At 41.2% G+C, this 13563-nt stretch overlaps 1 protein-coding gene across 4 annotated transcripts in view; it reads left to right on the top strand.

Moving 5' to 3' along the window:
- The window catches only part of RASA3 (RAS p21 protein activator 3), a 177219-nt gene that overhangs the window by 78078 nt on the left and 85578 nt on the right, over window positions 1-13563 (top strand). For all 4 annotated transcript variants that reach the window (XM_021414541.1, XM_021414548.1, XM_021414551.1 and 1 more), the window contains one exon: window positions 2855-2972. In XM_021414541.1, the coding sequence (XP_021270216.1) occupies window positions 2896-2972 (77 nt within the window). In that variant the 5' untranslated portion in view covers window positions 2855-2895. The remainder of the gene's footprint in view (window positions 1-2854; window positions 2973-13563) is intronic.

A 13563-nucleotide genomic window follows, 5' to 3' on the forward strand; every position in this document is an offset into this window, starting at 1 on the left:
TCTGCAAACTCTCTCTAAAGTCTGTGGCATGCTGGTACCTCACAAATATGGAGAAGAAAGAAGAGTGGGGCTGTGTCTTGAAAATATTACTGATGAAAAATGCCTGCCCTATGCAGATAGGTTAAACTACGAAATTCTTGCCAAAATTAATTGATCTCATTAGATCTGGAGTATAGAAATGGTGTGTGACCGTATGACTGTAGCTAGTGATTTGTGCTTTCTTCTTTTTTCTAAAGAAATACTGACCAAACTGCTCAGCTTCATTGTGGATAGCAAAGCAGTGCTGCAGAGGAACGTTTTTGTCTTGGAGGAATCTGAAGAGCAACTGAAGCTCTAACAGAGCACATTTGTTGACATAAAATATCTGGCTGGAGAGTTGAATTTTTAGCAGTGCTTGAAAGCTTGACAGATTTTTCTTTCTCAGCTAGTCAGTGCTAGAGGAATCTAAACAGCCCTTGGTTGCTGGCAGTGTTAGGAATAAACTGCATTTCTTTTTTTTGCAAGCTCCTTCTCAAGTCAGAAACATGATTAATACGTTGGGTTGGTCAATTAATCCCTTGTTCTGGCCTCAGAGGCTTTTCGGGGCCTTTTACAGTAATTTCTTTCTTCAAATGGGAAAAATACCTTCCTCCCTGTGTGTCTCATTTTCTGATGTTGTGACGGTGATCTTTTCTTTGCAGACTGTAGGCACTGGCTGATGCCACTGGTAATCCTCCTTTGCGTTGCATTTAGGTTTTAATATTGGTGGGTTTTCTTCTCTAAGTGGGTTTTCTTCTCTCTGCTAATGAGGAGAATTGAGTTTAAAAATATGGTTCTTGCAGAGTGCTCTGATACAATGAAGTCTTAGCATCAAGCCCTTATATGTGCACATCAGAAAACTGCCTAGGAATCAAGCACGTGGAACCCAGAAGTAGATTTGTGTGTGCGTTTGTGTTGGAGTCGGAAGTGGGAAAAGTACAGAAAAAGAGGAATTACTTTTTTCCTCTTTAATTTTGAGCATGACAAGTTTTGTCTCCTTCTCTTGGAAGAGCTGTGAGAATAGCATGGCAGCCCCAGGGGAAGACCTCCTGATTGTGAGTCTACTGAAACTGATCTTGTCACCACGTGCTCCTCTCCCTGGGGAACTTCACTCAGTCATCCAGAGAAGAGGCTGGTTTCACGTGGTTTTAGTGTGAGAGCACGGAGCTTGGCCTCTACGAGCCTAGTGCATTCGATGCTCAACTCAGATTGATAAAAGTTGGACTTTCATCACAGCAGAACAGACTTCAGTGCAGGTTGTACAAGCCCTCAGTAATCCTCAATATATTTTTGGCTGGAGCTGCTGCAGTTAAACCATTGCTAACGCTGAGGCTTAATTCAGAGCCACACTGGGTACACTAACAGATGTTCTAGTCACACCTGTGAATTACTGTGGAGACAACTTTTTTAATATCGTGTCTCTCAGCTCTGAAGGAAGTCAGAAGAAAGCTAGCAAGTTGCATCAGCTGAGCTGAGAGTGAACTTATGTGGAGAAACACTGAAGTGAGGCATTGATACATGAAATATGTGTTACTTCATGCTTTTCCTGCACCAGCTGAAGGTACCAGTTGGCTTAATATTTCTTTGCTGTAGTTCTTCAGTAGTTACATGCACATTGCATCAGATTTGCTGTTGAACAGTTCTGCAGATGGGAAAAGCTATGCTTTGACTGAAGATAGGCTTGAAGTACGCAAGATGATTCTGTTAATAGTAAAGCTATTTGGGAGCTGGAGACTGGGAAAGGCACGTGTCTAGTAAAATACTCTGAAGTTGAACCACAGATATCTAATAAAAAGTTATAGTTGTTACTGTCCTTTAGAGTTCCTTTCCCAACTAACAAACAAACTTTTGTTCCCTCGGTCTGTGCTTCTCTGCTTTATTCCTTGTATTTTTCCCAGGAAAAAAGCAATCTCGTTACCACATGCATTGTGGATTTATCTCTAGGTTTTGTCCTTTGAATTCCAAACACTCATCCAGGTAGTGCTAAGGTGCTTTAACAAAGCCCTGGGGAGCAATACTCATTTTCCTGGCTGAGAGTTTTGATCTCATCAGTATGCCAAGGAAATTTAATACTCAGCTTTGTTTTTTAATGGATACGTAGAGGACAAACTTGTTTTATTTTGATTTTTGCTCATATGTTTTGTAGTCTCTTGCTTAGCCTTAGTTCCTCCTCTTTTTGTTGTTGTTGTTTTTGTTTGTTGTTGTGTAGGATACATACATGTTTCTTGTTGCAGTTTTGAAGCAAACATTCGTGATGAAGAGTGTTAGTGACTTGCACGATACCTTTGTGTGAGGATCTTAGGCAGCTTCTGAAGTGCTGGTTACTTCATCCAAGTGCTTGAAAGTCCAGTGTGTGGCGTAAGGCTCTGACTGAAGTGCCTTGTTTCCATCTCAGCATCTGGGCAAGCAACAGAGCTGAGGGTCAGTCCTCATTTGCCAGGTTCTAATAATGTCTTTAAGATCAAATCAGCAGGCTGTACTGGAAAGCTTTATTACCATGGCGTATTGTGTTCCTGGCGTCTTACGGGCGGACTGATGAAAACAAAAGTTTGGGAGGAAGCAATATGCTCCCAAATACATGCAAACAGATTGGAGGCAACAAACTGAATTGTTGCTGATCCTAGCTGCTTCTGAGCTCTGAACTTGGGGGCTGTCAGGAGCTGCTGTCTCGGAAACAGAATGCTGCTGTTTAATTTAGTAGAGACTTATCACTTGGGAAGCATTTCACTTCAGCCTTTTTGCTGATGCTGCATTAGGTGATAGCAGACTAATATATGGGTAACTTCTTAATATGTAATCCTCCTGTTTTTTGTTTTTTTTTCTTTCATGTCTTTAGGCGAAGCCAAAAATCTTCCTACATACCCGGGGCCAAACAAGATGAGGGATTGCTACTGTACTGTAAACCTGGACCAGGAGGAGGTTTTCAGGACCAAAATCGTGGAAAAGTCATTATGGTAATGAATACGTGCATACATGTGTTCTATTAACTCTTCTCAATACTCTGAACTACTTTTCTGCTTACTGTGTTTGTGTAATGTTCCATAGACACTTTTTTGAGGGGTGAAGGGTGTGCATGATCCTCTTTCCAGTTTTAAGAACATGTATTGGTAAAAATATTAGTGCTGTGATTCTTATCTATATATATGGGAAAGCATCCCCACCAAGGCACATAAACTGTTCTCCAAAGAATGCACGGCCAGTGCTCCTTTCTTTTTGCAGTATTTTTTGGAGCTTCCCTCAACTTTTTAGTTCCGAACACCATTTTGCAGCTATCTATGTGTAATTTTGCATCGCTACACTAATGTCTGGAATTAAGGATTCATTTTTTTTTATTATGGAGCTGCAACTAATTGAGACAGGCATCTGATGGTCAAACCTCTCCTTTATCTTGTACGCTTCCTGTGAGGTTATAGTAGCCAAATGTAGAACAAAACAGAACAAGAAGCATGTAGCAAAAGTTAGAACACTTTCTCCTGGAAATCCCCAAACATCAACAATTGAAAGGAAAAGAGGCTGGGCATGGATGTACACTCTGGCAAGTGAAGCCTTTTTTATATTTTCTTTTGTATATATATATACATTGTCAACAAAGGAAAGTCAAACATAAAACTTGTATCTTAAGATATAAAGTGGGAAAAAAGAGTAATGTAGTTAGGAATCTGCTATTTGCCTTGTTGCAAATAACTTGCTCTGAGAAATAGCTCTAATTCCCCTCTCCACCCGCAATCACCATACACACAATAAGGAGAATCTGAGTAGCTTGAAGTGGGATTTATTTCCTTAAGTCACTTTAATTGTTCTCTCGTAATTTTTTAAGTTTTTGTTCCTCAGCTTATCTTCTGATGGGATGCATTGGGGTCCATAATCAAGACTGTTGATTTTTGAGGCATTTAGATTGGCTAAACACAATTAGAGGAAGTGTTTTTCTGTGACAGTGTTTGTAGTGTATCTAACTTAATTAAAACAAGGCGAAAAGCCCCCAGCTCATCAGTATGCTTTTTTACAATAACTGATGAGCAATGTTCCTGGACCAGCTGTTTCTCTAGAAGAGACTTTGTCACTCATTTAAATGCAGTCCTGAATCAACCGGCCGCAGCCCTATTGCTCACAACCAGACATTGCACAGTTGGTGTTTTTGCTAGGTGATCATTAAAGTTCTTCACAGGGAGAATGAAGGTGGGGGAGCGAGGGGTGTATAATAACAGTTGATGTCATTTCCTTGAACTAATCCAATTATTTTTTCTTTTGAGAAAGTAGCTGTTAGTAGAAGGCATAAGCAACAAGTGTCGTTCTTTTAGTGGGGAGAATTCAATCTGTCTTTAGGTATCATTATAAAGCTAAGGAGATGTGCTGAGACTGTGCAGAAGCTGGAAGGTTCCCTGTGGAGCTGAGTTCTTTTCAACTCTAGAGGTAGATTTAGAGCAGAGCAACACAATTGTCGGAGAGCAGGAAAACGTACCTTTTAACCTTTCTTCATCAGTTATGAATAGTTTGGTATGGAGAAGAGGGCTGAGTATACACATAAATCTGTAAACATAATTAAAAAAAAAATTGAGAGGGAATTGTTCTGTATGTCTAGTATGGATACTGCAAGAAATAGACTTAAATTGCAGTGGGAAAGGAAGTTTGTGTGAGGTTTGTTATGAAGGAAATCTTCCTCTTGTTAAAGATGCTGAAGCACTGGAGTAGAATCCCATCTTTATTACCGATAGATTATATATAACTGGTCCTGACCAAAATATTGGGAACTTGCTACTTTGGAGCAGTGGTAGACCAGATGACCTCTCAAAATCCTTTACAGTCCTGTTTTCCCTGATGTAAGGGTTGACTAAAGGTGATCTTTGTGTTCATTCTCCCAGTGAATTTCTCTCTTCCGTGGTTGTCTGTCTTTCTGTATGTAGGCCTCTATTTGCAAGTGCAATTTTTTCAAAACTTACTTCTTCAGTCCCTGAATATCCACTTAAACACACTATTAACACTTGAGTTTCCCACTTAGCCAGATAGATGTTTCTCTGGCCTTGTTTTTCTTTCATGAAAACAAACAAATGAACAGACGAAAGTGCAGACAAATACATCGGTGGTAAAATTGGGATGTAGTCCCAATCTGTTGATAGTGATTGCTCTTGTTTAGTGTGGCGCACTCAAACAGCTGCATAATCTTTTATATGATTACGTTTAAGTATATTTAAACAAGTGTATAGACTTCCAGAGGGGGACATTTTTGAAATCAGACAGTGCAGTAGCCTATTGTTTTTTGTGAGACTCGGATGAGCACATAACTGAGAAGCCAGTAATGCTGTCACATTCTTTCATGCTTGTTTGTAAATTGATTCAACTCATTGACTAACTGTAAATTATTGAGCAGGCAAAATTTATGTGTCCTAAGGCCCATGTAATTTGTGTGCAGGAAAGAAATCCTGGCTTTTGTATATAGTGTTCGCCAGGCACTCGCCAACATAGTAGGGAAGCGTGTGCTGGGTGTCTTTTTCCGAGGTATCATTGCTGTAATCCATGACATTAGATGGAAGCAGGGACATGGAGCTGGGCCAAAGCAAGGCTAAAATAGCTGGGTCCTGCCTGACCATCCATGTGGCTGGCATAGAAGGCCATGCTGTTCATGCCCATTTTCTGTACCCAACCACTTCACTGATGACATGAGGTTAGGTTACTGTAGTCACAAGTAGCAAAAAAAGTTTTAAGAATTGTCTGCATTTTCCCTTCTACTGGTTATTCCTCTATCTTCTATTTATTTATTTATTTATTTTTAGTTTATGAAATTGTTTTTCTTGCAGTTTATGAAAAGATCTTCTGTGTGAATCTCTGAATTGGGAGGTGTTTCATATGCAGCTCAACCAATTTTGAAACAGTGTCTTCTCATGCAAAACTGTGTATCCTGGAGAATCCTATCTTTTCCAGCACGTCTGCATAAAATGGCTTTTTTTATCTGCATGAAAAGACTTGTAATTACAAGTTGCTCTGAAACACTGCCTTGTGTACTTGGAAATTCAATGAGTGCATGATAGTGGTTTTCCTGTTGGTTTTTTTGCTTTTTTTTTAACTTCATTAACCTTCTGTTAAGCAGTAAAAAAAAAAAAAAAAAAAGACAACCAAACATGTATTTGTCCAGGCAGGCATTTTCCTGACGTAAAGTTGAAGTAGAACCAGCAAATGGGAGGAAGGATGCTGTTCCATCTCTTTCCCAGAAGGACTTGCATGAGTGACCAGTTCTGGCTTGCTTGGGGTGTCTGTGGCAGGGCCTTCACACTCTGACTCATGATCTCCTGTGTTTTGCATTGAGACTGTAAGAAGTTATCTCCCTGAGCGCTGCCCTAATCTTCTGCAACAGATTTGTATTTTATCAGGCTGTGGCAGAGGCATAGGAAGACAGCTGAGATCAGTAACCTCTTAAATCAACAGAAAATAAATCATTCAGAGCGTTAAGAACTGAACCAGCTCATCCTGTTGCCCAGTCCAGTTCCCTTACCACTGCTCTTGAGAGACTCTCCGTGAGCCTGGTGCCCTTTATCTGAGTTTGCATCATAAAAACTGAGAGCAGCCAGCATGGTGAGCCTTAACACCTCTGTTCAGCAGTCAGGTGGGACTCATAAATTACAAGCAGGAATTTAAGTTATTCCTGCCATCTTGCCTCTCTCGGCTCTAGTTAAGCTGGATGGTGGCACTGGTGCCTTGTGAGGGCTGCTGTGGGGATTGCTTGGTAGTGTATGACCAAAACAAATCAGGAGTTACAACATGGGCAGGTCTTTCTATGAAATTGCAGAGAAGTGCAAAAGTCCTGTTTGTGTAGGGTGGCTCAGAGTCTTTTGACTTCTCTGGAGATCCTTGGACAAGCAGGATTAGCATGCAAGTTGATCAGAGCAAGCTTTCCATGTTCCTAGGAAGAGAGCCTTGAACTCTGTGAGTAGATCAGAGGAAGCTTTCTAGGTTCCCAGGAAGAGAATCTCAAACTCTTCTAACAGTGCTGTTTTCATAAACTCCTTGGCACGAGCTTTTAGTAAATTCTGAGTAGGTCACATGCAAGTCATAAGATATGAGGGAGAGGGCAGTTAGAGTTGGAATCTAATAAATTTTTCTTTTTAAGTATTTGTTTTTCAATATTTATATTACTGTGATAGAGAACGGCACTGAATATAATTGGATCTACTTCATTAAACCTAGCAGAGATGTATGTGAAGCCACTTAAGTATTTTGTGTCTAAAGAGATGTGCGAGGTCGTGGGTTTTTTTTTTCAGTGCATAGATTTACGACATTTTTTTAGGTCTGAGCTAGAAATAAGCAACCTGGCAGTAGTTTTGCCTGTAAATGTCCTTTGCTGAACCAACTCTTACCTTCCCCCATGAACATCTCCAGACTTCAGGCACCACTGTCAGGGGCTTGTTCTAGCAGCGGGTCTTCCCAAAGGATAAACTTTCTTGGCTTGTTGGCATTAAGACTGACTTTGCCTTGGCTGTTTCCATCAAATGTTTCCATTCACTTAAAGGGCAGTGTCAGCTGCAACAGGAAATCAAGGCAGCTTCTCAAATCATAGGTGAAGAATGGAAGGAATGTGACATCTCTAAATTTGTTTCAAGGATATGAATAAAAGCAAAAACTGTCACACATTAAGAATCAAATGGCTGACGCTGTGTGCTTTAGAGAGATGAGCCAAGCATCTTGAGTCTGTCATTATTTAGTTCTCCAGTATTTCACTGAGGAATTTTTCACGTGCTAAACATAGTGATCAAAGCCTGAATGAAATAGAAAATGAAGCCAGAAGCACTTTCTCCACCCACAGTCTTTTTTTTTTTTTTCCCTCGTAGTTTCCAGTGAAAGAAACAGCGTGCTTGCGAGTGTGTAGTGAAATGTGCTGTAAATTCAGTTATGGCTGCGTTCCCTCCAACAGGAGGTTGTTGTCTTTGTTTTAGTATCAGGTCTGGTAACAAATTCAATTGACAGCTCTCAGAACTTTCTCTAAATAATTCTAGTATCGTATTTTATGTTTTGTGGGTGTTTTTTTTTTTTCTTTTTTTCTTTTTAAATTCTAGGCTTGCTTGGACACTCTGTTTTCCTATGTTTGGAGTTCATGGCTGCATAGCTAAACTTCTCTATCTATCTGTCATGTTCTGATAACATCTTGGATGCAGGCCAGTTCTCAAATTTTAAGTGCATAGTTGTTTCCCTTAGTTGGACTGTTGCCAGTTAGCTCAGTTAGCTACTTCCATGTTCTTAGGGTTGCCAGCTCACCTCCTTGAAGTAACAGCTTCGCACAGCCCAGGGGCCTTGAGTAAAGAGGTGCTGAACTGGATGCTGCTGCATGTCTTCTGCTGTCTGCATGTTCTGTAGCTTCTCTCCCACCTGCTCCCAACTCACTCCTCAGTGTGCTGTCAGTTTCTGGGATCTGCCGTCTTCTGCATTTGACTGCATCTGACCGTGGCTTTAATTCCTATTAAGAGTGGATTTCAATTCTGAAGCATCCCAAGCCTTTAAGGGAAAGGATAAGATGGTTGTGGGTACAGCTTCAGCCTGGTCAGGGTTATTATTGAAGGCAAGGACTGCATGATCATGTAGGGAAGTAATACAGCTGGGAAGGGAGCCAGGAAAGGAAGCAGGACTTAATGAAGGAGGAGAATGAAGTGAGCCTTGAGACCAAGGCGGGGTTTATGAATGAGAGCATTTATTCACACGAAAAGCCACCCATATGAGTAACAATCGCTGGTGTTGTAGGCTGCTTTGAGCCATTAAAAAAAAATAATAAAAAAAAGAACAATGCAGCTGTAATGTGACTTCTGTTGTTTGTGTGTGTCGTCTTACAGAATATTTTGGGAGGTGACTAGGGGCCAAACGGCTGCTACTTAAAGTTATCATAATCCCTGTAAGCCTCATTGAGCCAAACCAGCAACTGTCAAGTGAGGACGGTAACTATAGCTCGTGTGTCTGTCTCCGTGTTCTGATATAAGGGCAGAGAAAATGCACACCGCTTTATTTTTTTCTCTGTGTGGTAGGGGTGGTTGTGGCTCTAACACAGCACTGCCATTTGGGTGTCTGCACGGCGACATGAGAAAAAAACTGCTTATGCTTAGCGGATGTCTGGAAGACTGCAGTCTGCACTCTAACAATGGGCATAGGTGGTATGTTTGGATTTGGATGTCGCCTTGTGTGCCATGTACTTCCTGCTGTGTGTACTCTGCCAAATCTGTGCTTCAGATATAATACTGCGTATTTTTAATGAGTTGTGTAAGGAAGCGACCGTGACATCTGCCAACTCTGGCTTCTAAAGAGCCTGTCTTATTTGCCTGTCTTCTTGTAGCTCTGTGTCTAGTAGGAGACTGAAATGTATTCACATTTTATTTGGCTGGCTGTTCCTGCTTTGAATAAACCTTCTCTTCTCTTCTTCCCCTCCTCACCCCCATCCCTTTACATATGCCGCTAAGCATAGCATAAAACATATTAGCCAAGCAATAGAAGAAGCTTAGTAGTAGAAACAAGCGAGCGTGCTCCTTTGTACAGACTGATTTTGCTTCCAGCTCACACTGAGATGTGAACTCTGGTCTTCAGTTCATGCAGCAGGATGAATCCAGTATTTCTAAACCATTTAAAATAGTCAGAGGATGTGGAGTTGTCTGTGGCATGTTAATAGTCTTTACTTCCAAGCAAAAAAGCACTTTAAAAAAAATCGATGCACAAAGAATTTTGGTTTGAGGGGTTTCATTATTATTCATCGTGCAACTCTTTCACTTCATCCACTGAACTGCCAGTGCCAAAACAAAAACAAAACTGCTTTAGTGAGTCTTAAGATATTGAGAAATGAGCACGAGGTGGTTTTGCAGCACAGCCTTAAACTAAATAAATGTTTCTGCCCGGAGATTTACTTAGAAGAAGAGACGTTATCAAGTCAATACCATTTGCAGTGATTTTGATAGATATCCTAGGGTATGGAAAGTTGCAAGTATGCCTCTGGAATTCAGTAAAACATGTAAAAGCAAACAAAATTTGAATTATTTTTTTTTAAGTCCCTGTTCATCACGTTTGTAATGAGGATTCTCTTCCTTATTTGCTTTCACTCTACTTCCCTATGAAAATATCCATCACCAGAGCACTGGAGGAGATTGAGAAATAAACGCCTTTAAGTGGGAAGGACTTCAGGATGAGTGAAACAACACATGGAGGGAACTTTCTGGTTTTGATTTCCTGGTATTCTTGCTCTCTCCGTTGCACTAATCTTGATGTTTTTACTTCGCTGCCTTTTCCCAACAAAGCTTTGCATATCTTCTGTCACAGCAGGTGCAGAAGCTCCTAGGGAAAGCCTCCTGAGAAGAGATCGTGTAGCATCTGTGTCTTTGGTAGGCACTGTATAAAAGCTGTCCAGGGAGCTGATTGAGTCACCGTCCCTGGAGATGTTCAAGGAACATTTAAATGTGGTACTAAGAAACATGGTTTAGTGGGGAAGTATTGGTGGTAGGTGGATGGTTGGACTGGATCATCTTGGAGGTCTCTTCCAGCCTTGGTGATTCTATGACTCTAAGCTGGGTGGTAAGACAGCCCTGCACTTTCTGAGGAAAGCACTGCTGAGGTTAACTTCCCTCCTTCAGAGCATAGCAAGGTATGATGGATGTGTACTGGAAAAGAGGTAAGAAAGGGATAGGAAGTGAGGACATGCAGAGTAGAAGGCTACAGAGTCAGGCCTTTGTGTACCTGAAAGCTTTTGGTTTTAAACATTGGTAATCTTTCTCTGTAGTCTCTGATCCTATCAGGAACATAAGAGCCAGTAACTTAGGAACTGTCCCGTTTCTTAAGTAAGCGGTAGCTGATACCTGCACTGCCACTCTTTTCATCACCACGATAACGGAACTAAAAAGAAATGAGTAACAGTTTAAAGCTTAAAGAGGGTAGATTTAGGTTAGATATAAGGAGAAAGTCTTTTACAGTGAGGGTGGTGAGGCACTGGCACAGGTTGCTCAGAGAGGTGGTTGATGCCCCATCCCTAGAGACATTCAGGGCCAGGCTGCATCAGGCCCTGGGCAGCCTGATCTAGCTCTGGTGTCCCTGTTCATTGCAGGGGAGCTGGACGAGATGGCCTTTAAAGGTCCTTCCAACTCTAAGGATTTTAGGATTCTATGAATAGTGTTTGTTTTTAAATGTAGTGGTCTTTAGCAAAGAAGCTGTATTTGAAAACGCTTCTATGTTCAGTGTGGAAGGAGGCTGATTAGCCCCTTACGGTGGACATCCTCCACTTCAGTCCTTGTAAAATCCTGTCCTTAGCAGCTCCCTTTATCTATTTGTTTGAAGTCTAGAAGAACCTGAAATGATGGCAACGCTAGTCTTGTCCGTCAGCTGTGACCCTATTGATGTGCAACCCAGGCTGTAAGGTTAAGGGAGGGGCATCCTCATTGTTTCTTCTCCTTGAATGAATACTGTTTCTCATGAGCATGTGTTTAGTCTCCAGTGAAAGCTGAACTCAGAGCTTGGAGGTTGAATGTGAACTCACTTGGTTCTGCAAGATTCCTGAGTTTTCAGCGGGGTTAGTTTTAGTATTTATTTTGGAGGATCTTGTCAGACTCTTGAGGGCTGTGTAAGCAGATGCTGCTGCTTTTTATTAATTGCCATGTCAAAATAAAAGTACTCACTGAAGCTGTCTGACTAACTAGCTGTTGGGAGACAGAGGGAGTCATTTATCTGTTCTCTTGGAAAAAAAAAACAACATTCTGGAGCCCTGGGGCTCATGCTCATAATAATGTGGCTTGGGAAGTAAATCATGGGGTTCGCTTGCTGCAACGTCTTACTCTTCAGGTCTGGGTGGGAGATAGCAGTGGTACTGTTCTGAGGGAATGCATGGAGGTTAAGCACACAGTGAACTGGAAGCTCAAAGCATTTGTGTGGTTATTTCAGATTCCCTCAGAAAGAAGGTACTATTTTTGCAGAGCTCCACAAATTGAGATGGGTGAGAATCAGATTTATCTTCATGTTCCCTCACAGTCAAAACTTTGCTGGGTAATTATCCAAGGGAGAGTGAGTGTATTTGGACTGGAGACCTGCTTGCTTTTATTAGGAATGCAGTGTGACTCAGGGGTGTTACCTCAGTGATGGAAGGCTGTAAAGGGCTATGGGATCTTGGAGAGGTTAAGCCAAGACAAGATGTGATCTGCGCAGGGCTAAGTCAGTCTTCATAGCATTTTTTCTATTAGTTAATTAGTCTCTTTCAGTTACCACGTATTGGATCAGACACTTCCTGTTGTCCAGTCTGCTTTTCTGAACATTGTGTGTGTTTTGCTTCAGTATAGTCTTAGATGTCTTCTGCCTCTGACCAGCACTCGTGATAATGATTAATGGAGGACTTGCCAAAGAACCCAGCTGTTGTCTGTTCTCTGCTTTTTCTCCCCAGAATCAGCTGAGCTGAATCAAAGTAAGCTTTATAGCATGTGTGTGTATTTCCAGTAAACTGAAGCTTCTCTAATATTCTTGATAGAGAAATGGGTATATAATCTACAGTTCATTAACTATCGTTTCATGCTAAGATCATCAGTGAATAAGTTCATCTGTCATATTCTTCCAGTGGAAAGGGCAATTTTATGGTTGAACAGAGTATTAGAGCTCAGAACGATGCAAGTGTTTTGCATGTATAATGTCCTAAATATCTGGGTGATGTTTAGGCATTTCTGTCACCCCTTTGGGTTATGCCTGTGCATAAAAATGTGTGCCATGTGCATAGGATGAGGAGTTTGGGGCTGCCTGAAGCATGGCCTCTGGGATAGTTGGGTAGCTCTCAGTTTAGTAGAAGCTTTTTGTTTCTAAGAGTTTGGGTGTTTTCCACCTGAAACAGTGGCTGCTGAATTCTTGGTTCCAAATGAAATCTCTGAGCAGAGTGAGTGAAGATGACTTAACTGGGAGTGCTGAATTGGAGGTGGTAGATCAAATGGATATAGCATTCAGCTGCCACTTCCAACCGTTGGATTTTTCTCCCCCTTCTTCACAGTAGGGATGACTGTGTGGGTCACAGTGCCTTGACTTATGTCTGGATGCATTTATTTCAAGGAATGGAAGACTGTTTCAGTGGGGAAGTTTTGACTTGTGGGTGCACCATTGGCTTTGCTGTTTATCTAATGTGTTTTTCCTTGTGGCTGGTGGAGTAATAACTCCACCAAAATGTTCTTACTGTGTTTGGAGGGATGCCTCTGGATGTTATGACATGCATCTATCTCTTCAAACACATTGTTGAGATTATACATGATGTGACGCTCAGCACTTTCAATGATATTTGCCAGCTAGCTTGCGAGACAGTTAGGGAATTTTTGGGTAGTGTATTTTCTCTGTTGGCAGAAATACAAGCAAAAGTGTTCAAGTGATGTAACGTATCTATGCTTTGGTGACCTGAAAGACATTGAGGGAATAACATCTGCTGACAAACAAGATGCTGAAAAATCAAAAGTTAATGCTATGACATTTTAAACTTCTGGATGTGTAATTTTCTAACATAAAAAGCTTTCAGTAATGATTAAATCTACAGCATGGTTCTGTCTCCTATCTTCATGCTTATCCAAGCCAATAAAGAGG

The sequence above is a fragment of the Numida meleagris genome, chromosome 1 (genome assembly GCF_002078875.1).
Source record: "Numida meleagris isolate 19003 breed g44 Domestic line chromosome 1, NumMel1.0, whole genome shotgun sequence".
Classification (NCBI taxonomy): domain Eukaryota; kingdom Metazoa; phylum Chordata; class Aves; order Galliformes; family Numididae; genus Numida; species Numida meleagris.